This window comes from Geotrypetes seraphini, chromosome 17 (assembly GCF_902459505.1).
Source record: "Geotrypetes seraphini chromosome 17, aGeoSer1.1, whole genome shotgun sequence".
Classification (NCBI taxonomy): Eukaryota; Metazoa; Chordata; class Amphibia; order Gymnophiona; family Dermophiidae; genus Geotrypetes; species Geotrypetes seraphini.
This window is the reverse complement of record NC_047100.1, coordinates 33,274,076-33,299,700: the sequence shown is the minus strand read 5'-3', so window position 1 is coordinate 33,299,700 and position 25,625 is coordinate 33,274,076. Positions and strand designations below refer to the sequence as shown.

The 25,625-nt window shown below is 45.0% G+C and overlaps 1 protein-coding gene across 11 annotated transcripts in view; it reads left to right on the top strand.

Moving 5' to 3' along the window:
- Positions 1-25,625, top strand: part of SLC6A11 (solute carrier family 6 member 11) — a 287,446-nt gene that overhangs the window by 57,382 nt on the left and 204,439 nt on the right. For 8 of the 11 annotated variants that reach the window (XM_033926541.1, XM_033926542.1, XM_033926538.1 and 5 more), the window contains 2 exons: positions 17,399-17,485; positions 17,913-18,144. In XM_033926541.1, the coding sequence (XP_033782432.1) occupies positions 17,399-17,485; positions 17,913-18,144 (319 nt within the window). The remainder of the gene's footprint in view (positions 1-17,398; positions 17,486-17,912; positions 18,145-25,625) is intronic. The other 3 variants (XM_033926539.1, XM_033926546.1, XM_033926549.1) reach the window with 1 other exon arrangement.

Genomic DNA, 25,625 nt, shown 5'->3' with positions numbered 1-25,625 from the left:
ACATGTGCCTCTACAGTACTCCTCCACAAATTTGCGGTTCACTGTTCACAGCCTCAGTCATTTGCAGGGGGATTTTCTTCTTCCTCCTGCTGCTTTCGAGAAGGGCCGGCGCTCAGGTGAAGGACCCATGAGGAGAAGTGGCAGCTTGCGTCCGTGTGGAGGCGACCCGGAGGACACGATTTCCGGCGCCTGGTGCTCATCTGTCCCCCACTCCTCGCACCATGGAATCTGGCCCATCAGCTGCTGCAGCGGCACCTACTACTTCAGCACGGCCGCTGTGAGGGAGATTGGGGAGGGGGGAGACAGAGAGCAAATCGGTAGCAGTTGCAGCGGTAGAGCGTGCAAGCGCAATGGAGCCTTCCAGCTGGCAGCAGCCAGAAATGGAACAGGGAGGGCATTTTTGTATCACATCCATTTTTTGTGATTTTTTTCCCCCTTTCGCAGTCACTCCAAGAACATAACCCCTGCAAATTTTGGGAGAGTACTGTACCACTTATATGTGAACTGCAACTGCTACAGTCAGGTAGACCAAGCTCACTTGGGACCTTGCAGATCTTGTATCAGAGCACGGAATAACTTTATGCTGCATTTTTCCTACTACCCGTGAATGGTACAGGACCTCAGAACAGCTTTAATAAATGTTCTTTTCCTTTACCTGCAGCTGCTGGGCACCAGGCCTGCCCTCATTCACGTTACCACATGTACACAGGGCCAGATTATATAAAGGACGCCTAAATTAGGCACTACTATGTGCTCTAATTGTGAATGCTTAGTGACATCTAACTAAAATCCATACACAACCCAAATTGTTTCAATTCACTTAAATGGAGTGCTAATTGAACGTACCACTGGGAGAGCCCCTATTTATTATTTTCTTGCCAAGCCTGCCACTGTTGTGCAATTAAAAAAAAATATCTTTATTGGTAAATGAAAAGCAATGACAAAGCCATAATACTTCAATTACATAACAATACAAAACGCAGAAGTAAGGAAACAATAATAATAAATCAATGAGTTGCCACAGCAGAAATTGTGACCATATTTCATATAGTATTTTCATTATAAATTCCTCCCCTTATCCTGTGTCTTGAAAGCGCTGTTGTACAGTTTTAAGAATTAAGCCTACCTGTGCCTTCACAGGAGGGCACGCAAAGGACCAGAAAGCACAGTTACTTACCGTAACAGGTGTTATCCATGGACAGCAGGCAGATATTCTCACTGATGGGTAACGTCACCAACAGAGCCCCAGTACGGACCACTTTAAAAGTGCATTGCCACTTTAAGTCTTTTAGAAAGTTCACAATAGCCCGTACCGTGCATGTGCGAGTGCCTTCACACCTAACGTAGGCGTGCGGTCCCTTAGTTAAGATAAGCCAGCTAAGAAGCCAAACCGGGGCGGTGGGTGGGTTGTGAGAATATCTGCCTGCTGTCCCTGGATAACACCTGTTATGGTAAGTAACTGTGCTTTATCCCAGGACAAGCGGGCAGCATATTCTCACGTATGTGTGACCTCCAAGCTAACAAGAATGGGATGGTGGGAGTGTTGGCCTTTAAGAAAATAAATTTTGTAATACAGATTGGCCGAAGTGCCCATCCTGTCTGGAGAAAGGACTCCAGATAATAGTGAGAAGTAAATATATGAACTGAGGACCAGGTGGCAGCTTTACAGATTTCCTCAATGGGAATAGATCTGAGGAAAGCTACAGAAGCTGCCATAGCTCTAATTTTGTGGTCTATGATACGACTCTCCAGTGCCAGTCCAGTCTGAGCATAACAGAACGAGATGCAGGCAGCCAGCCAGTTGGATATCGTTCTCTTGGAAACAGGATGCCCCAACACGTTAGGATCAAAATGAGACGAAGAGTTGGGGGAAGTACTATAAGGCTTTGTCCTGTCGATGTAATAGGCCAAAGTATACTTACAGTCCAGAGTTTGCAAAGCGGTTTCTCCTGCGTGAGAATGAGGCTTAGGAAAAAACACAGTTAGAACAATCGACTGACTGAGATGAAACTCCGTGACAAATTTCGGTAGAAACTTAGGATGTGTGCGTAGAACCACTTTATCATGGTGAAAAACTGTGAAGGGTGGCTCTGCCACCAACGCTTGTAACTCACTGACCCTCCTGGCAGAGATGAAAGCCATATGGAAGACAACTTTCCAGGTGAGAAACTTGAGATGAGCTATGGCCATTGGTTCAAGTGATGGCTTCATCAAACTGGAAAGAACCACATTAAGGTCTCGGATGACAGGCGGAGGCTTGAGAGGTGGATTGACATTGAAAAGTCCAGAGGATGAGCAGTAAGAGATTTTCCCTCAACTGGCATGTGAATAGCTGTAATAGCACTGAGATGGACTCTGATAGATGTAGATTTCAGACCAGAGTCAGATAGATGGAGTAGATAATCTAACACTAATTCCACTGACAAGGAAGTAGGATCATGATGATGAAGAAGACACCAGGAAGTAAACCTAGTCCACTTTTGTTGATAACACTGTTGGGTAGCTGGTTTCCTGGAGGCATCAATAATATGTCAAACAGGCTGAGAGAGATGTAAATCAGAAGAATTCAGCCCGAGAGAAACCAAGCTGTCACCTGTAATGATTGCAGATTGGGATGTAGAAGTGATTCCTGATGTTGAGTAAGCAGAGTAGGAAAAACTGGAAGAGGAATTGGTTCCCTGGAGCTGAGCTGAAGTAGAAGGAAGAACCAATACTGCCTGGGCCACCGAGGAGCAGTGAGAATCATGGTGGCCGCCTCTCGTTTGAGCTTGAACAAAGTCCTTAACATGAGAGGAACTTGAGGGAATGCATATAGAAACAGGCCCATCCAATCTAGGAGAAAAGCATCGACTTCCAGACAGAGAGGAGAGTAAAACCTGGAGCAAAACGGGGGCACTGGTGATTGTGGGTAGCCACAAACAAGTCCACTTGTGGAGTGCCCCACTAAGCAAAGATGGACTGTAGAGCTGCAGAGTTGAAAGTCCAGATTTTTTGGGCTTCCTGACATAACAGGAGAGAGCCCGTATCTCCTTGCTTGTTGATGTAGTACATTGCTACTTGATTATCCAGAGAAGATGATGGTAGGCCTTGAGGGCTCTACTCTGAGCTCTAGGAAATTGATGTGAAATTTCCGCTCCTTGGCGATCCAAAAACCCTGAGTCTGAAGATCATCCATATATGCCTCCCAAGCATAAGGAGATGAGGGGATAAGTGAAAAAGGAGACCTCTAGATAGATTGAAGTGACTGCAGAAGAGATGATGTTACAGATATATGCTGTGAGAGACGATCCGTCGCTTGAGACCACTGAGACACAAGGGTCCACTGAAGAGTGCAAAGATGTAGTCTTGCCAGTGGTGTCACATGCATAGTGGAAGCCATGTGACCTAGAAGAACCATCATGTGTCTTGCAGAGATGGATTGAAGAGGAAGCAGTTGCTGACAAAGGCAAATGAGAGCCTGAAGGCGATCCTGAGGGAGAAACGCTCTCATGAGTGGTGTCTAGGATAGCTTCAATGAACTGAAGACGTTGAGTTGGAATGAGATGTGATTTGGGGAAGCTGATTTCGAATCCTAGAACTTGAAGAAAAGAAATGGTCTGAGATGTTGCTTGGACCACTTCCTGAGATGAAACAGCCTTGATCAACCAGTTGTCCAGGTAAGGAAAGACTTGGAGACCATATGATCGGAGAGATACGGCCACTACAATCATGCACTTCATGAAGACTCTGGGAAAAGATTCTAGGCTGAATGGAAGGACCTTGTACTGGTAGTGACATTGATTTATCTGAAAACTGAGATATTTTCTGGAAGCCGGATGAATTGGAATATGTATATAGGTTTCCTTGAGATCCAGGGAGCATAGCCAGTCGTTCTGATTGAGGAGAGGCTAGAGCAGGGCGAGGGAAAGCATGCAAAATTTATCCTTGACTAGAAATTTGTTGAGAGCTCCGAGATCCAGAATGGGTCGCAGTCTTCCCATCTTCTTTGGAACTAAGAAATAACGGGAGTAAAATCCCTAGTTCTGCTGAGAAAGAGGAACTTCGTCAAAGGTACTCAACAGGAGAAGGGATTGAACCTCCTGGAGAAGAAGAGAGGACTGTGCAGGGTCCAAAGCAGACTCTCTTGGAGGATGGTCTGGAGGCAGGGTGTGAAAATGGAGAGTGTAACCCTGACGAATGATTGTTAAGACCCAGAGGTCCAGGGTGAAAAGAACCACAACAACAGCGCTCAACTTCAGAAAAGGGAATTATGATGCAATGAGGAAAATGGTGGGGAAGAAACTCAACGGCAGCACAAGGAAGATAGAGTCCGTAGAAAGCGCCTGGACCCTGCTCAAGCGTACGGTGCACGAAGCACAGAACCTGTACGTCCCCAGGTTCAGAAAAGAGTGCAAGAAAAATCGAATAAAGAACCCAGCATGGATAACGGCAGCTGTAAAAAAGGCGATCAGTAACAAGAAATCATCGTTCAAAAAATGGAAACAGGACCAAACGCAGGCCAACCAAAAGGAACACAAGGAAAGCCAGAAGGAATGCCACCGAGTGGTTAGGAGAGCAAAGAGGGAATATGAAGAGAGACTAGCGGGAGAGGCAAAAAATTTCAAATCATTCTTCAGGTACGTAAAGGGAAAGCAACCAGCGAGGGAGGAAGTGGGACCCTTGGATGATGGGGATAGAAAGGGAGTAGTGAGGGAGGAAAAAGAAATAGCTGACAAGTTAAATGACTTCTTTACGTCGGTCTTCACGAGGGAGGACACATCCAACATTCCGGAACCAGAGGAAATAGAAAATGGTGATCAAGATAGCAAGCTGGTCCAATTAGAGGTGAGCCAGGAGGATGTCCTCAGGCAGATAGACAAACTAAAGAGCGACAAGTCGCCAGGTCCGGACGGCATTCACCCAAGGGTGCTCAAGGAATTAAGGAATGAAATAGCAGAGACACTTCAGCAAATATGCAACCTATCCCTAAAAACTGGAGAGATCCCGGAGGACTGGAAAATAGCTAATGTCACGCCCATCTTCAAGAAGGGTTCGAGGGGCGACCCGGGAAACTATAGGCCGGTAAGCCTCACATCGGTCCCGGGAAAGATGATGGAGGCACTGATTAAGGACAGCATCTGTGACCATATCGAAAAAAATGGACAGCTAAGGTCGAGCCAGCATGGGTTCTGCAAGGGTAGGTCGTGCCTCACAAACTTGTTGTACTTCTTTGAGGGGGTAAATAACCAGGTGGACAAAGGAGAACCCATAGACATAATTTACCTAGACTTCCAGAAAGCCTTCGATAAGGTACCACATGAGCGGTTGCTCAGGAAGCTATGGAATCATGGGGTGCACGGGGAGGTCCACCGATGGATCAAAAACTGGCTGGCAGACAGGAAGCAGAGGGTTGGTGTAAAGGGCCATTACTCGGACTGGCAAGAGGTCACGAGCGGGGTTCCTCAAGGATCGGTGCTGGGACCGCTCCTGTTTAACATATTCATTGACGACCTGGAGGCGGGAACAAAATGCGAGGTCATCAAATTCGCAGATGACACCAAACTATTCAGCAAGGTTGAAACCACGGTTGACTGCGAGAATCTCCAAAGAGATCTTACGACATTGGAAGAATGGGCGAAAAAGTGGCAAATGAGCTTCAATGTAGGGAAATGCAAGGTCATGCATATAGGGAGAAGGAACACGATGTTCACTTACAAAATGGGGGGATCAATGCTAGGGGTCAGTAATCTGGAAAGAGACTTGGGAGTGATGGTAGACACGACATTGAAGGCGTCGGCACAATGCGCCACAGCCTCGAGGAAAGCAAACCAAATGTTAGGTATCATTAAGAAGGGTATCTCGACCAGAACGAAGGAAGTCATCCTGCCACTGTACCGGGCTATGGTGCGCCCGCATCTGGAATACTGTGTACAGTACTGGTCACCGTACCTCAAAAAGGACATGGCAATGCTTGAGGGAGTCCAGAGAAGAGCAACTAAACTGATTAAGGGTATGGAAAACCTTACATACACTGACAGACTGAAGAAGCTGGGGCTGTTCTCCCTGGAAAAGCGGAGACTCAGAGGAGATATGATAAAGACCTTCAAGATCCTGAGGGGCATCGAAAAGGTTGACAAAGACAGATTTTTCAATTTGAAAGAAACCACAAGAACAAGGGGACACTCGATGAAATTGAAGGGGGACAGGTTTAAAACAAACGCAAGGAAGTTCTTTTTCACACAGAGGGTGGTGGACACATGGAACACCCTTCCGGAGGCCGTGATAAGAAATAGCACAGTACAGGGTTTCAAAGATGACCTGGATAGGTTCCTGGAAGACAAAGGGATTGAGGGGTACAGATAAGAGCAGTGGAAGGTTTAGAGATAAGTGTAGAGGTAGGCATAAAATTAGTCAGGGACCGCTGACCAGGCAATATGCCTGATGGGCCGCCGCGTGAGCGGACCGCTGGGCTGGATGGACCTCTGGTCTGCCCCGGCGGAGGCGACTACTTATGTACTTATGTAGGTCTGATGTTATGAGCTCCCAGCAAGCGATGAAAAATTGGAGACGGCCTCCGATGGGCTGAGGCAAAGACTGTAGGATGGTGACAGTGGCTATGCTCTGAAGAAACACGTCAAAAAGGCTGTGTAGGTTTCTGGGGAGCAGCCTATGGTTTCTGTTGTTGATGGGGTTGCTGTTTCTGCCTTCTGGGTTGAGACTGAGCAGGAGCTGCTGGTTTAGCAGCAAACTGTCGCTGGTAAGAAGAAGCTGGTCTGAAAGGACAAGAAGGTAGAAGCTTGTTTTTAGACTTGACCAGAGGGTCCCATCTGGTCTCATGAGGGGACAATTTCTGAGTAGCCGTGTCCATGGAGGCACCAAAAAGTTCATCTCCAAGACACAGAGCCATTGGCAAGCCTGTCTGATGATTCACATCCAATCCAGACACACGAAGCCAGGCTAGAGGTCCCATGGCTACGAACATGGCTGCAGCTCAGGAGATAAAGTTCAAAGGTGTCGTAAGTAGAACGTACAATATATTTTCTCAACTGAAACATATCAGAAATGTGATGCTGAAAAGCAGGAAATTTACGCTCTGGAATATATTTTTGGAAAAGAGTGAATTCAATTTAAATGTGCCAATGTATGACACATGCTACGATGTTTTTGTATGATTGTGTTTTGTTAAAAAAAACTTCATTAAAAACTTATTTACATGAAATTTTTTGGCCTTAATTACCTCTATCATTTAATTCTCTTCGGTTTCACACTACCAGGAATAAACATAAATTTAAATTGCTTTTCCCTTCTGTTAAAGGGATTAAAACCCTAGGTAAATTCTCACATTCCTTAGCCTATTCCTTGGTAAAAGTTTGGAACAATCTTCCCTCAATTATCAGAACGTCATTATCTCTCTCACTTTTTAGGAAAAATCTGAAAACTTATCTCTTTCAGAGATTCTTAACTGAGGACTGATCTAATTTATTGAAAATTTTTCTATGACCTTCATTATTACTTTCTATTATATTCTTTTAAATTTTGTTAACCGGCTCGAGTCCTTCCTGGAATGATCCGGTATATAAGATGGAAATTAGATTAGATTACTTGAGGTCAGTGGCGTACCAAGGGGGGGGTGGGAGGGGCGGTCCGCCCCGGGTGCCAGCCCTGAAGGGGTGCTCCCGGCCTTGCCGTTCAGTCCCCCCACACCCCCGAAGGACCGCTCGCCCCACTGACCTTCCTGCACCACCTGTGAAGCAGCAGGATCGCGAGGTCAGCTATCCCTAAGCTGCTTGGGCGCTGCTTCCTGCGCCGCGGTCCCGCCCCTCCTCTGACATCAGAGGAGGGGCGGGAACGCGGTGCAGGAAGCAGCGCAGGGATAGCTGACGTCGCGATCCTGCTGCGGCTGCTTCATAGGTGGTGCAGGAAGGTCAGTGGGGCGAGCAGTCCTTCGGGGGTGGTGGTGGTGGTGGTGGGGACTGAACGGCAAGGCCGGGAGCATAGGTAGTGCTGCGGGGAGGCCAGGGGGGCGAGCGGTCCTTCGGGGCGGGTGGGCAGGCAGGCAGGCATTCAAGGGGGAGGGGGGTGACAGGCGGGCAGGCAGGCCTTCAAGGGGGGGACAGGCCTTCGGGGGGGTGTGTGCAGACCTTCAAGGGGGAGGGACAGGCCTTCAAGGGGGGGGCAGGCAGGCCTTCAAGGGGGGACAGGCCTACAAGGGGGTGGGCAGGCCTACAAGGGGGTGGGACAGGCCTTCAGGGGGGGTGCAGGACTTCGGGGGGGGTGCAGGCCTTCAAGGGGGGGACAGGCCTTCAAGGGGGGACAGGCCTTCAAGGGGGGGACAGGCAGGCAGGCCTTCAAGGGGGGGACAGGCCTACAAGGGGGTGGGACAGGCCTTCAAGGGGGGGCAGGCCTTCAAGGGGGGGCAGGCCTTCAGGGGGGTGCAGGCTTTCGGGGGTGTGCAGACCTTCAAGGGGGGGGACAGGCCTTCAAGGGGGGACAGGCAGGCAGGTCTTCAAGGTGGGGGGACAGGCCTAGAATGGGGGGGACAGGCCTAGAATGGGGGGGACAGGCCTAGAATGGGGGGGACAGGCCTACAAGGGGGTGGGACATGCCTTCAAGGGGGGTGCAGGCCTTCAAGGGGGGACAGGCAGACCTTTAAGGGGGGACAGGCCTTTGGGGGGGACCCTGGTTTAGAAGTACACAGAGGGAAGGGGGTGTTCAAAGAGACGTGCATATGCTAAACTTTGGGGGGGGGGTGATGAAAAAATAATGGGTCTGAAAATAGAGGAGAGGGAGAGAAATGATGGACCATGGGATTTAGGGAGGGAAGGAACTGAAAGGGAGAGAAATTGGACACAAGGGATGGTGTGGAGGAGGGATAGAGATACTGGATAGGAGGGTAATTGGGAAAAGAAAGGGAGAGATGGTGGACTCTGGGGTGGTGGGGAAGGAGGGAGAGATGCCGGATGAAAGGGTAGTTAAGAAAAGGTGGATCTGTGGAGGGAGATGAAAAAAAGGAAAGATACCAGACTTCCTGGGGAGGGAAGGGAAATGGAAAGGGAGGACAGAGTTGGCAGATGGATGGTTAGCACGCAGAAAGAAGAAAGAAGGAGACCCTGGCAAGCAAGTTATCAGAAGAAAACCAGAGCCTTGGACCAACAAGATTTGAAATATAACCAGACAACAAAAGGTAGAAAAATTAATTTTATTTTCTGTTTTGTGATTATAATATGTCAGATTTGAAATGTATATCCTGACAGAGCTGGTGTTGGACTGCAAACGTGAGCTAGGATTTAACAGAGAGAGGAAAAGTCCTTTTTGTTTCTTTATTTTATTTACACCACAGCGCCAGTGTGGTTAGGAGAAGCCAAAGGGGGTGAAAAAGCTATAAAACCCACCAGGAGTTTTGAAAAAAATCACCCAACTGGGCAGGAAAATCGAATTGAAAAACCAATTCAATAGGCTGAATCGAATCGAAATTTTTTTTCCTGAATCTGGCAGCATTAGTTTGCGCTACTGTCTTAGACTTTAGGACCTGGGATTGGGGAGAGATGGCATCCTCAGTACTTTATAATGCAAGTGAAACGAGGATTTGGTCAGACTTTTGAAGTGTCTGCAGAAAAAAAATATTGTATAGGCCGGGGACATGAAACAGTAGGAAATGGGAACTTTCTTCCTTCTATTTTTGTGAATGGAAAGGCTGAGGATGTCAGAGAGTTCAGTTAAAATATGTGCTTTATAAGAAAATATAATAATGTGTTTTATAAAGTTTATAGCATAGCTGGCCTACCCAGTGAGGTGTTTCTAGTGGTGGTGGTGGCAGCGTGTCAATGTGTTGAGAGGAAGAGGTGGTCTGGGAAATTCTGCTAAGCAAACTCCGGGCCCATTTCAACCCCCCAGTTAGTCCACTCCACTCAACTGGTTCACACACTGAGTGGGTCATTGGGTGTTGTGTTGGGATCTCTTCCAGTGGTTTATCAGTATCTCCTTCTGGTCCAAGGAAGGAAACTTTGTTATCCTTAGCATTGACCTACAGAATATGTTTGTAATAGCGCTGCTTGTGTGGCATTAGGCTATGTAGTGATCGAAAGAAAAAAACAGACCTTTGCACATTTTTGCACTATATGGTGGGTGTATGAAGAGATTCACATTTCCTGCACAGCTAAGTCCATGTGAAGTTACCTTGTGCTGTATTTGACATCTAGCAAGGTCTCTGTTTGAAAGGAAAGATCTAAACTTAAAAATGAAGTGGCCAGAAGTTATGGTAAAAGCAGATAGTGTAGCTGGTTTTAAGAAAGATTTGGACAAATTCCTGGAGGAAAAGTCCATAATCTGTTATTAAGACATGGGGGAAGTGTCTGCTTGCCCTGGATCAGTAGCATGGAATGTTGCTACTCTTTGGGTTTTTACCAGGTATTAGTGTCCTGGATTGGCTACCATGAGAATGGGCTACTGGGCATGATGGACCATTGGTTTGACCCAGTTAGGCTATTCTTATGTTATGTTCTCATCTGTAGGGGCCTTTGTTTTCACTTCTTATTTTAATGTATTTTTTTTCTGGGAACTTATCAGTGTTTTTTATAATGGGAACAAAAATGGAAAAGAATTAATGTGTGTGGGATGAGGGGGTAACTAATTTCTTCAGCTAAATAATTCAATCCACTTCAAACAGACATAAGAGAACTCACGCACCATTCACACACCCTCTAACCAAAAACGTCAAAAGGAAAAAAACTGTTCGACAACCTCCTAGCCATTCGAGCTGCAACACTCGACCCCCAACCCTACAACCAATTGACATTGACCACATACTGCAAAACCTTCAAAAAGAAATAAAAACCCTTCTATTCAAAAAACACATAAAACCGAACTAACACAATCAGAACTGTCCCAAGCATCACCTGCAACTACTCCATATGTACTTCTGATGTCATGACAATTCAGACATAATTTATGTTATGTTATGTTATGTTTGGAATATAAGAAAATTTTCACTGCCTGTTTCTATTCTGACCATTTATTCCGTTTCATGGTCATTACAAAAAATATTTTTTTACATGGGGGGAGGTGTCAAAAAATAATGGGCCCCGGGTGCCACATACCCTAGGTACGCCACTGCTTGAGGTAAAATAAAAAAGAAAACTATAGTTGCCAGAGCGGTTGGCCAGCATGGCATTTTGATAAAGGTGTTTGCCAAACCGATCCATGGCTTTGCCCTCCCTGCCAGGAGGCACAGATGTGTAAACACAAGCCCCTGAAGACTTCTTTAAAGTAAACTCCACCAGGAGAGACTCGTATGGAAGTTGTGGTTTGTCAAATCCAGGAATAGGAACCACTCTGTACAGAGAATCCAATTTGCGAGGAGCCACAGGAATGGTAAGTGGTGTTTCCAGATTTTTATAAAAAGTTTCCATAAAATGTCATGCAGGGGAAGCTTAAGCAGTTCCTTGGGCAGTTGAGCATAGTCCAAAGCCTTGAAGAGCTATTTAGACCATTTGAAATCAGCTTCTAGCGGAATGGACAAAGTTTCTGACGTTTAACAAAGAAACTTGGAAAAAGATGACTTTTCAGACAACACAGGAGCCTCTTGAGATGAATGTCGAGGTGAGTTGTCATCAGAAGAACCCTCATCCTCTGAAAGAAGAGGATCCTGTTCAGTCTCCCCACAAGCCTGAATCTTGAACAGAACGTGGACAGTGTCGAGAGCTCTGTATCGAAGGCTCAAGGTTCTTCAGCTTTTGCAATGCCTTCCGATACCGCACCTGAGTCGACTATGGTGATGTCTGCATCAAGGATGACCGGTGCCAGCGAGTCAAATGGGCCAATTCCCTTGTGGAAAGCCTGCGCACCGATGAAGTATGCACTTCAGCTGCAACCGGTGTCGAGGGCTCAGACCGGACTGGCACCGGGGAGTTGGGTCGGCACCAGGATTTGGAAATACTCATCCAATTCCTCCCTAAGCAAATTATCAATTTTTTGCTGGCTTTTTTGCCGGTACCTTCGGTGTGGCTCTATGCTCCGGCAATGAGGATGCCGATGACAAGGAACTCACCGATATTGGGGCGGAGCGCTTTTTTGGGCTTCTTCGAGGTTGGAAGGACTTGGCTCACTTCTACTTTGACATGAGGCCCAGACGGGGTGGGAGAAGGCTTCTTAGCCCGCTTACCCACAGAAGGCTGTGACACTGAAGTTGTTTGCCATCTTTAGATCATCACATATTATCACACACATCCCACTCCTCTTTTGTGAACAAGTTCTTTATCCCTTAAACTATACTGTTCCCTTGGGTTTCTACAGCCCAAATGCAGGAGCACGCTACAGGGCTTCAAAGAAGGTTTGGATAGGTACCTGGAGGACAAAGGGATTGAGGGGTACAGATAGGAGTAGAGGTAGGTTATAGGGATAGGATTAGAGGTAAGTTATAAAATTAGTCAGGGACCACTGTTCAGGCAATAAGCCTGATGGGCCGCCGCGGGAGCGGACCGCTGGGCAGGATGGACCTCTGGTCTGCCTCAGCGGAGGCAACTTCTTATGTTCTTATTTCTTAGCATTAAATCTTAGCTGCCAAATTTCAGACCATTCCTCAAGCTTCACTAGATCCTTCCTCATGTTATTCACACCATCATGGGTGTCTACTTTATTGTAAATGTTGGGATTATTGCATGACGGAAAATGCTAAGACCCCCTGCTAAGATCTTTCCAATGTTATTTCCAGAGAGCAAGCTACTGATACAAACTCCTAAAGTTTCTGGGATAAAAGCTGGAGAGATCTCATGTATGAAGAGGGATTGAGATTCCAAGTGAAAGACAATTGGTAGTCAGTTAAATATGAGCATTTATATGCTTATCTACCTAAAATGGAAAAATTGCAAATGAGAAACTTGATGGGCCATACTGTTGTTTTTACAGTCATCATTTACAATGTGACCATACTTACAAATTCCATATTACCTCTCAAATTGTGGAGTAAGCAGTAAGGTTACCACAATGGAACTATATTCTTTTTTTAGAGTTCATACTATACACCTTCAAGTATCAATGGACATAGCCAAAAATAATATGTATTTTAAGCATTCACATGGCATCAGTTAGCATTTTCCGCTTTGACAGTTTTAACTACTGTGCAACCTAGAAATAACTAGATATTTTTGGAGCAAGTACACAAGTAAGAGTGTATTAAATCAGCCATAAATTACAAATTAGGAAGACTAAGAGGTACTGTTGTTTCGGTCTGGCCAGAATGCCCTGTACAGAAGAATGACTTCAAAAGAAAAAAAAATCCTTCTAACACTGCTTTGTGATTAACTACTGTTATCTGTCATACCTTCTGCAACTAAAAGCCACAAAGTGGAAACAGAATCAATTAGTCTTGTAACTTTTCCTTCAGAGTAAAATGGTTAGGACAGGATTAACCGTCTGGTGGGCTCTACGCTAACAAGTGTGTTGGGCTCACCCAGCAGAGGAAGAAGCGTGGCTGGCCAACTCTTAGGTTGCAGCAGAAGTACCTCTGGTCCATCTCAGCCAGCAGCTGACTTGCCAAAGTGAAATCTTCTGTGGGAGCCAGTTAATAAGTACATCTGAGATGGCCTCTCTGTTTCTTTCTATGGCATTTAGCACTTTCTATCACTAAAGCACTTTTTACAGCACTAGCGTTTTCAAAGTTTTCTGTCTATAGTTGCCGCTACATCTACCAAGAGGCCTCTGGGCCACTATTCCAGATAAGTTACCAGTAGATAGTGGTGTTTTTAGTTTTGAGTGGTGATGTTGATAAGGAGGCACGGGATTGTAAAGGCGATGATGTTCCCGCTGGCAACCATAGTTGAGTGTTTACACTGAACAATGTTGGTTGTAGGTCTGAGCACTTTACATAATTAAGTATTGATTGATTGATTGATTAAGCTATTTAAAATATTTAGAGCTGTGATACTATATTGAGTATTATTATATCATCAGAGTATTCTAATAAAATCTCCCTAGAGATTGGGTATATATTCAGAAACAGCAACACAAAGCTCCGTATCTATTACAGCTTAAAGAAGTATGGTTTTCTGTTCTGGTTGTCATATCTCGGAAAAGATATAACAGAATTAGAAAAGGTTCAAAGAAATTAAGTAAACACGCTGTCTTTGGGAACCCGGAAGCTTTTCCTCTGCTACTGCTTCCTGCCCATGTATAGGCGAGAAGCAGAGAGAAAGCTTAAGGGTCTCCTGGAGGCAGCGTGTTTGCTTCACTCATGCTGCCTACATAAGAACATAAGAAATGCCTGCACCGGATCAGACCTGGGATCTATCCAGTCCGGTGATCCGCACACGCAGAGGCTCAGCCAGGTGTACTCTGGCGAATACACTAGTCACTCGTATCCCTCAATGTCTCCTGCAAGAAGATGTGCGTCCAATTTTCCCTTAAATCCAAGAATGGTGGTTTCCTCCACCAGCTCTTTCGGGAGAGAGTTCCAGGCGTTCACCACTCGCTGTGTGAAGCAGAACTTTCTGACGTTTGTCCTGGCCGTGTCCCCTCTCAGCTTCAGGCCATGACCTCTGGTCCGAGTCTGGGTTACATTTGCCAATGTGAATAACGCTGTTTCTTGTTCTCCATCCTTTTCCCCCTGCTGGTGAGTGAGCTTGCTCCATTTTGTCGATCCCTTTTAGCAATTTAAAAGTCTCTATCAGATCCCCTCTCAGTCTTCTCTTCTCAAGGGTGAATAATCCCAATTTTCTGAGGCAATCTTTGTAGCTCAGGTTCTCCATACCTTTTACTAGCTTTGTCGCTCGTCTCTGCACCTTCTCCAGCAGTGTTATATCGTTCTTCAGGTATGGAGACCAGTGTTGGGACACAGTATTCCAAGTGTGGTCTGACCATTGCTCTATAAAGCGGCATTATGACCTCCCTTGATCTACTCGTGATTCCCTGTTAGCTTTCTTTGCCGCCGCTGCGCACTGAGCTGATGGCTTCAGAGTCCTGTCTATCAGTACTCCCAGGTCTTTTTCTTGTTCGCTCTTCCCCAATGTTATACCTAACAGTTTGTACCCATGCTCCTTGTTTTTGCTGCCCAGGTGCATCACTTTGCATTTTTCTACATTAAAACTCATCTGCCAATTTTCTGCCTATCTCTCAAGTTGCTTCAAATCTCTCTGGAGTTCTTCGCTGTCTTTTTGTGACCTCATTGCCCGGCATAGTTTTGTGTCATCTGCAAACTTGATGATATCACTGGTCGTTTCTTCTTCCAGGTCATTTACAAAGATATTGAATAAAATAGGCCCAAGAACCGAGCCCTGAGGCATACCGCTAGTTACTTTCTTCCAGTCTGAGTACTTCCCATCTATGCCCACTCTCTGTCTTATGTTTCCTAGCCATTTTCCTATCCATCTTAGTATATCCCTTTCTATTCCATGACTCTGCCCTATTACGTCCTCTGAAAGCGCATTCCAGGTGTCCACCACACGTTGGGTAAAGAAGAACTTCCTGGCATTTATTTTGAATCTGTCCCCCTTCAACTTTTCCGAATTCCCTCTTGTTCTTATATTTTTTGAAAGTTTGAAGAATCTGTCCCTCTTTACTCTCTCTATACCCTTCATGATCTTTTAGGTCTCTGTCATATCCCCTCTGAGTCTCCTCTTCTCCAGGGAAAAGAGACCCAGTTTCTCCAATCTCTCAGCGTATGAAAGGTTTTCCATCCCTTTTATCAGATGTGTTGCTCTCCTCTGAACCCTCTCGAGTAACGCCATATCCTTCTTAAGGTACGGTGACCAATATTGGACGCAGTACTCCAAATGCGGACGCACCATTGCTTGATACAATGGCAGGATAACTTCTTTCGTTCTGGTAGTAATACCCTTCTTGATTATACCTAGCATTCTATTCACTCTCTTAGCGGCCGCTGCACACTGTGCCGTTGGCTTCATTGTCATGTCAACCATTACCCCCAAGTCCCTTTCTTGGGTACTCTCATTCAATAACATCCCTCCCATCGTATAGTTGTACCTCAGGTTTCTGCTTCCCACATGCAATATTTTACATTTCTCAACGTTGAACTTCATCTGCCATCTCGTCGCCCATTCCCCTAGTTTGTTCAGGTCTCTTTGCAATTCTTCACAGTCCTCCTTAGTCCAAGCTCCATTAAATAGTTTGGTGTCGTCCGCAAATTTTATTATCTCGCACTTCGTCCCTGTTTCTAGATCATTTATGAATATATTAAATAGCAGTGGCTTGAGATATTAAGACCACTGGATGAGGAAGGGGGGGAGAAGAGAGAGATGTCTGACCACGGAAAGGAAAGAGGAGGGAGATGTTCCAGACTAAGGTGGGGACTAAGGTAGGCAATGTACAAGTATATGTTTGCATTTCGCTAGCTCTGTTCCGGTTATCGCATAATTTATATGTAAAGGACAGCATGTCATGGGCAGAGAGTGGATATTCCTGAGTTATCCAGGTAGATCACGCAAACTGGATAACTCAGGGTTGATGTGGGAGCATTTAGCACCTCCTTAATAATGTACCCATGTTTGTTTATTTTATGTATGTTTCCCATGTTTATTTCTTTTTTTATTTTATTTATATATCACTTATAGCCTAAGTAGTTTACATTCAGGTACTCAAGCATTTTTCCCTATCTGTCCCAGTGGGCTCACACTCTATTTAAATGTACCTGTTGTTTTTATGTGGGTGCTGTTTGATAATGTAAACATAACAGAAGACCTGTAAAAAAGAAATGCCAAACTTTAACAGCACGGTAAATCTGAGCTTAGTATGCAGAAAAGTTCTATATTAGAACACTCCTAAGCCAAGGGCCTTACAAGACTTAATAAGAGGATTCCTTAGTGACCTGTCACCTATTTGAGTGTTGATTATATTTATTTTTTTTTTTGGGGGGGGTAATTATTATTATTTGTTTCTGTGAATGCAAAGACTGTCCATTTGTTTCTGCATTGTGTGTTCAGGTGCAGTTCACCTGATTTGTACTATTTTCTAATTAATTTATTTACTATTTCCCTGTCTGTGCAAATTTCACTATTTTGATTGAATTTCTTTCACCCTTGGCCCAAAGGGACTACTCTGCTTTTGAGCAGTGATCTTGCCTGCTACTTTCCCTAATCAAAAGGCTTCTAATTTACAATTTAATATGGGGGGGGGGGAAATGGATATATTGATGCTGGTGACTACCCTGGCCCCAAGCCGTTGAACAGAGTGAGAAAGAAAGACTGAAAAAAGAAGAAGGGGAGGGTGGGAAGGGGAGGAGGAAGAGGGAGGTTGTTATCAGATCACTCAGGCAAAGGCAAAGCATTTGCAAATTATCCTTTGCGTGGGTAGCAGGGACAAGAGCATCCTTACAACCGAGAGAAAGAGAGAGAACTGAGAAATCTTGTAGCCAGCAGGAACAAGATAAGGCGTCTGTGCATCATTCTCAACTCGATCGTTTCCATAACAGATCTGCCCTGCGACAGGACCATTTGTGCCATTTAACAGAGATCTCTTTCAACGCCTAGAACAGAATCATTTTGCTATATTGTCTGGGGTGAGTAATGTGGCCTTTTTCTTCTGCTTGGGATTTCTTCCTTCACTGACTCCTTTCTACTTTATTTTGGAGCTTCAAGAGTTGGATTATTTGTACTTGGAAATCTCAAGAATGCTTTCCATGTCTATCAGTTAAGCTACAGTCTGTTTACAAATCTTTTTTTCTGCTGTATGAAGCTCTTTCCATAGATTCTTAATATGAACGATTATATTTTCTCTTAAATATCTTGTCTCCTTGCTCTTTGACATAATGCATACCTTTTCAAAGTTGCCAACCCCTTAGGCTTAATAACTGCTCATGGTTTATACTAAAAGGTGAAACCATGACATGAAACAAAGATTGCTGAGGAATATTTTTAATATTTTGGATAGAAAATGACTTCTGTAAACATCTTAAGTTTTGTTTGATTTCCTCCCCCCAACTACAGGCAGAAAATATCATGACAGCTGAGAAGACTATTCCAGTAATTAATGGCAAACCAGAAGACACTTTGGACCCTGAAGCTTCAAACAGCAACCTGGTCCACAGCAATGATAAGAAAGTACGTGAGAGGGGCCACTGGAACAACAAAGTGGAATTTGTACTGTCTGTGGCAGGGGAGATTATTGGACTCGGGAATGTTTGGAGATTCCCTTATCTCTGTTACAAGAATGGAGGAGGTAAGGTGGCATGATATGAACTGGATGAAAAACATATTACCATCCCAACTACAGGTGTTGCAAAGCCAATTTTAAATTCCAGATATTTGTAAAATGGACCAGTTTATTATAAGGGTAGCTAAGTAAATAAATATATATATATATATATATATATATATATATATATATATATATATATATATATATATATATATATAATTATTATTATTTTATTTTTTTTGCTAGCTCGGCATTTCATGGAAAATTCATATTAATATTTACTGTTCTGACTTAGCAAAATTGGAAAATTTATGAGCTAACTTATTGGGTATCTATAGTATTAAAAAAAAATATTTCAACTGGAATAATTTATGACCACAGTGTATACCTGCTGATAGAGTACACAGACCAAGAGAGATGGTTTTGACCTCATTTAGGTAACAAAAATAAGATAACTAAATTTCATGTTTACAACTTTTTCAGTTGATTTTAATTTTACAAAAAGCAGTTTTTCGAGTATATATTTGAGGGCAATTTTAGAACCAGCCAGGAGTAACGGCAATTTTCAAAAGGAACCCCCCCCCCAAAAAAAAAAACATCTACTCTCCTTCTAAAGCTGTGGCACATGCATACCTGTGCATATTGCAGCAATTGGTACATGTATATTTTTTTACACCCATATCAAAGCAGGTGTAAATATTAGGGTGAGCTGTCATTTCAAATGACACGAGAAATGTCAATATTTTCATGTTTTCATATTTTCAGCCCAAAACCGGAAAAAAATAAAAATTTTGTTTTTGTTTCCTGTGTTGTAAATAGTGTAAACTCTACATCTTTGCCCCTGAAATGAATAAAATTAAAAAGATGGAACAAAATGAAAAATTCTGTAAGACATGGGGAAATTAAACAGAATGAACATTTTTGTGCTGTACACTCCTGTGAACCGCCTTGCTCTTATTTACAGTCCACCTCTTTTACAAAGGCACACTAAATGCTAACGCCTCCATTACAGTCTATGGACGCATTAGCATTTAGCACATGCTAAAACAGCTAGTGTGCATTAGTAAAAGGACCCCAGTAGGAGGTATACAAAATTCAATTAACCTCTGCTGGGATTTACATTCTAAGGGGCTAATTGTATAAACTTTTACTGAGAAAAAACGCTTTTATAAAATGTATTTCAAGGGTTGTGCTGTGTACAGTAAAGTAGGTACGGAGAATACTCATGCCAGGCTCTACCATTCTGATTAAGAAAGGAGTTTGGGTGGAGTCAGTGGCATAGCAAGGGTGAGAAGTGCCCCTCCCCTGCCTTTCCCCAATCCCCCCTGCTGCGCGTATCCCTCTTACCTTCTCCCATACCTCTAGTTGTTCACCGCCATGAGTAACAACTTAAACATGCTCCTCCCAACCCCAGCAGCTCTCCCATTGATATCACTTCCTATGTGCAGCAACCAGAAGTGACATCATCAAGACAGCTGAAGTCATTGGGAGAGCTGACACGGTCGCGAGGAACACATTGAAGTTGTTGTTCACAGTAATGAACAACTAGAGGTACGGGGGAAGGGGAGGGGAGGGATGGGAAGAGGCGGAGGGGGCAGAGCGCCCCCACCAACACGGCGCCCGGGGCGGCCCACCCCACTTGTCTCCCCCCCCTTTACTACACCACTGGGTGGAGTGTAGGCAGAGCTGTGATGTCTGTGCATAATTTATAAATAGATGCATACATTTACACAAGTTCTCGAGCAGGTTTTATAGTTACATGCATGCACTTGCATGTTTCATGAGGCTATTTTATAAAGACATTTGGACATTTCTGTGATCTTCTAAAACATTCTTAATATTAAGGTCCAGATTCTAATAACAGTACCGTAAGTACTAATTTAATTGTTTTCATCAACACAGTAATTGACTTCACCAATTAAAATGCCGTAAAAAAAAAAAAAAAAAGAGGCACCATTCTCCCATCTAAGGAGGCAACTATGGTCTTGGTTAATGTCATAAGTGACCTTAGGCAACGTTGGACGCCTCCTTAGACATGATTCTCATGAAAAGTAATACAGGAAATGCATGCCTTTAAAACCCTAATCTACATTTCCAGTGCCTACCTTTCATATAGCCGCGATTCTGCGAACAGCAGCATTGCGTGATTGACACTCAAACAGCACCGTGCTTGAAGGCACTGCCCTATAATGATGCCTTTAACATACCGATGCCTACTTCTATGGCACCGCTAGGCATGATTCTGTAAGTGGCGCCTAGTGGCTGATTAACAGCCATGCAGAGCAGCTCCTACAATGTAGGCACACTTAGGCACCGTTTATAGAATCTGACCCAAAATGCCCTGAAGACATGTGAGCGCCCAACTCCATTGCAGAAATGCCTACTTAAAAACACAGATATAAAATATGTGTAGAATTGCTGCCAATACATACCTTTTTTGCACACAGAAATCCTTTTTAAAACTAATTCCATTACTATAAAGTTGTTAGAAATGTGTGTCTCCTATTAGATATAGGATTCTTAAAACTTGAATGGTAGTTTGGGCTAACTTTTTTTTTTCACCCCCCCCCCCCCATTTACTGTTCTGGGCATTTATCACTTAAGTGTCTTTACTTCAATGGTGGTGTGATACTAATTTATACACACGTATACTTTTTTTTTTCTCTTTCACAATGCCCTGTTGGCAGTAAATTAAGTCAACTCTAAATGCCACATTTAAGTTTGAATGTTGCATTTCATTTTGGTGTTAGGTTTTGTTTGATATTTGATTGGAAAGTCTGGCAAGCTCCTCAATTTCAAAAGGCTCAGGCCCCACTAGTAGGGGCATTTTCAAAACTTCAAAGTATCCAAAAAATCCAAATAAATCAGCACCTGGGCATTTTTCTCGCTAAAACATCCAAGTGCAGATAATCAAAACAAAAATATTTTGCAGGACAACTAAGTGGTAAAGGGGCATGTTAGAGGTATGTTAGAGGATGATTGTGGGTGAGTTCTGGGTGGGCTTTGGGTGGACTTAAGATTTGGATGTTTTGTGGCTATAATTAAACCATTCCAAGAACATCCTGGACAGAACTTAGATGTTTCAGGGCCATACCTGTTTTAGAAGCATCTAAGTGCCCAAAGGTGCCCAGCCTAGCCAAGTGACCACTGGAGGTCATTAAACATGACCTCCACCACACTCGCTCAATGGTCACTAACCCTCTCCCACCCCCAAAATAAATCAGAATAAAAAAACTGTACATACCTGTCTCTAGAACAGCAGCATCCAGTATGAGAAAGCCAACTAGAGCAGTGTTCTTCAATCTTTTTACACCTATGGACCAGTGGAAATTAACACACAATGGTTAACCACAAAATTTAAACTACACAAAGCTATATTCCTAAATTTGCCATTGGTGATTATATTTGTTTTTTGCATCAATAAAAAAAATTGTTTGATCGTAAACTACACAAAGTACACTGCATGCTTCTCAACATTCATTCCTACCAGAAAACGGATAATCACTTTGCAAATACGAGACCAAAAACTAAAAGTTCTAATATATACAAACAAAACCCCAAGATGCAAGACTCTGCATGCATTACAACCCCAAAGAAAAAGAAACAAATGCATTTCTTCCTGAACAATGCAAAATACAGACAGTAGATGTACGTGCCAGCCATGTGGACCGGCACCAAATTTCGGCAGACCGGCACCAGTCCACGGACCGGTGGTTGAAGAACACTGAACTAGAGTATCTCACAGGTGTCTTATGTAGCCTGGTGGGTGGGCTACCAAACCAAAGAGAGGAGAATCCTCTCTAACCACTACATTTATGGTGGAAAGTGTGAGGACACAAAAACCTGCCAAAACTCTACTATACTGCCATACAGGCGTCACCTGCAGCCATAAGGGCTTTTGGGATGGTATAGTAGGTTTTCAGTAAGTTGTGGAGGACTCACTATAAATTATAAGAGATTTATGGTGAGATGTAAATATGACACCATTTATGGGAAGTTCAGAGCAATGCCTTCTAAAGTGCTCCACTACTCTGTTGACATGTCTGTCTAGGTTTGTCATGTATGGCTAGGGTTACCATATGGCTCCAGAAAATGGAGGACGGATGGAAACATCTAGATTTTACTTCCATTGCTTTCAAGTGAAGTAAAACCAAGATGTCTCAATCTGTCCTCCTTTTTCTGGAGCCATATGGTAACCTTATATGCCCAGTCCATTAGAATGCTGGCCCTTCCCACGTCAAAATGGTCTACCTTTGGATGTTTCTAAGTTAGACATTTCTGTTGTTAAAATGGGGTATAAAGTTGGACATTCTGGAGGCCTAGACGTCCTGGTGACCAAGATGTCCAAATAGACAATTTTCAGGGGAAAAAAAAAAAAGCTTGGATGTCTAGCGGTGCCGTTTCCAATGGCAGACATTAAGGCCCTGATTCTGTATAGGACGCCCGGGAGAGGTGTCCTATTCAGAATTGGGCCTACACTAAACCCCGATTCTGTAACCGGCGTCCATGTTACAGACGCTGGTTAGAGAATCGGGTTAGATTAGACACGGCCCGCTACACTTATCGCAGCAAGGGATCTCTCTGCCACTATAAGTATAGCAGGCCGCGGCCGCCTGTCCGATTGCCAGCAGGAGGGTGCCCAAACCCTCCTGCCAGAAGATGCCCCCCCCCCTGACACTACCGACCCCCCCCCCACCGACACTACCGATCGCTGGCAGGAGGGTGCCCAATCCCTCCTGCCCGAAGACCCACACCCTCCCCCCCCACCAAACTAACCTTTTCTTTTGGCCAGATGGGTCTTGACCGTCCAGCCGGCAGGCCCGCCTCGTCGAAATGAGGCGGGCCCACCCCTTCCCAACGAAGCCTAAGGCCTGATTGGCCCAAGCTCTAGGCGCCTGGGCCAATCAGAACTTAGACTTAGTGGGGATGGGCGGACCCGCTATGCCTTAGGCCTGATTGGTCCAGGCTTCTAAAGCCTGGGCCAATCAGGCCTTAGGTTTCGGCGGGATGGACAGGGCCCGCCTCATTTCGACGAGGCAGGCCTGCCGGCTGGACGGTCAAGACCCATCTGGCCAAAAGAAAAGGTTAGTTTGGTGGGGTGGAGGTTTGGGGGCTGTTAGCGTGGGGGAGGGGGAGGGTACGGAGGGGGTGCGTCTTCGGGCAGAAGGGATTGGGCACCCTCCTACCAGTGATCGGTAGTGTCGGGGGGGGTCGGTAGTGTCGGGGGGGGGGCATCTTCTGGCAGGAGGGTTTGGGCACCCTCCTGCCGGCAATCGGACAGGCGGCCGCGGCCCGCTATACTTATAGCGGCAGAGAGATCCCTTGCCGCAATAAGTATAGCGGTCGCGTCTACTTACAATGTAGACCAGCATTTTGTTGGCCTACATTGTAAGCGTCTCTTCCTCTACTAGGGAGACGCATAGGGCCGCCTAGGTTCGCCTAAGGCCCTTAGGTGTCTTGCGGGCCTCCCTAGGCTCCCGGAGGTGCCTTCAATATAGGCGGCCTGCCTGGGGAGCATTTTTTTTAAAAACGTGCATCCCGATTGGCTGATTAGACAGCTGTAGGACGCCTACAGCTGCCTAAAATCGGGACGCATTTTGTAGAATCAGGGCCTAAATATCCAATCTAGTTTTTTTATTTTTAAAACAGTCTTATTAAGTATTACAGCATTCAAAGTTCCATAGTCCAACACCATACCAACACATAACATATTTAGTTTTGGCAGGCTAAAACCTAGCTCACTAAGTATATAGAAGTGAAAGATAGACCAGCTATTTATAATTTGGCTGCTAATCTTAACTGGCTAGCGCTTAACATTCCTCTCTCCCCCCCCCCAATTGGGTGCAGCAGCATTTCTCTTCCCCCTTCCACTCTCTCTCCTCCTCCACTGCTCTTCTCCCTTTTCCCATCCACTCTCCTCCTCCACTGCTCTCCCCTCATTCCAGCTGCAGCTTTCCCTCTTCCATTTTAAGTCCAGTGGCACTCTCCTCTGTTCCCAATCCAGCAGCACCTCTCCCTCTCACCTCCCTCCACCACTCAGCTCCAACAGCACCTCGCTCTCCCCTCCTCTCTACTTCCATTTCCCCCCACCGACTAGCTGCAGAACCTCTCCTTTCCACCCCCAGGTCCAGCAGCACCTCTCCCTCTCACCCCCCCCCCCAGGTCCAGCAGCACCTCCCCCTTTCCTTCCCCTCTGACTAGAAGCAGTACCTTACCCACTCACTTCTCAGGTCTAGCAGCACCACTCCCTCCCCTCCCCTTCTCTGATTACCAGCTGCATCTTTTTTCCTCGCCTCCTATCAGTGCACTCCTCTCTCCCAGCTCCATCGGCACCACTCCCCCCTCCCGATTAACGGGTTCTCTATTGTAACTTGCCTTACTGCTGCTGTAGCTTTAGCGAGTCAATTATCTCCAGCAGCCTTGGGGCCTCTGCTAGGCCATCCCGCCTCCCAGGAGAAAAGGCAGTTGCATTATCAGAGGTGGGCCGACCTAGCAAAATCCCTGAGGCTGCAGAAGGGAATCTATTCCATAATACTACTGCAGCTGTCAGGCAAATTACAATAAGGAGAGAGCCTGCTAGTGGGGAGGGAGAGGTGCTGTTTCTAGTCCAGGGTATATAGAATACAAAATGACAGCAGCAGCAGGAACGCGGGAAGCATGCCGGCGCTGCGTATGTCACATGTTGGGAACCTCTGTACTAAGGGACTGAAAATGAACATATAAATAGTACCTTATCATTGGTTTTTAACTTTTTCCCCTACCTGGGAAAGCAAGGGGGTGCTACTTTTAGATTTACTTCACACGCAGGTAAACACAAGAAATCCGGAACAGGTGAGAAACTTTTGGCATGTAAACCAGGAAGCAGGGTGAAGAAAAAATATATCATAGACTGAGGGGGAAGGCGCGTGCCAAAGTAAAAGTACCGAGGGGAGGCGATCCTCAAAATAACATTTGCAATTTGGCACCACACTGGAAACGTTTAATTTCCTTTACAGAAGTAGCCTTGAGTTGATAAGTGATGTTTTCACATTCTTTTACCTTGAAACAAGTTTCCCCAAAGCAATTTTCTACCTCCCCAGGCCCATCTTTCTGATCGGGAATGGGAGCCGCCCATCGCATACAGTACTGCTGCTCCACCCACAAAATACAAATTGCAGGCTAATGTTACGGGGAGGGTTTGAAAATTGCCTGGTTGTTTTGGGCTTTTTTTTGGGGGGGGGGGTCTTTTTTTCTTTTTTTATTAATTTTTAATTTCAATACACAAGCAATAAGTCAGGCTGTATTATCACCTGAAATTTTGTTAAAAAATTTTTTTAAAGAAATACTGGGGTTGCCTTCTAATTCTCGGCGAGAGGGAGAATTAGAAGGCCTTGAGCCTGCGCAGATGCATGCTCAAGGCCCGGCAGAGGCAGGAAGATCTTCAAGCGGCACCGGCACATCCTGTGGGCTGCGTGCTGGTGCCAGCCGGGGGGGGAAGGTGTAAGTTCATGTTGTTTGGGCGG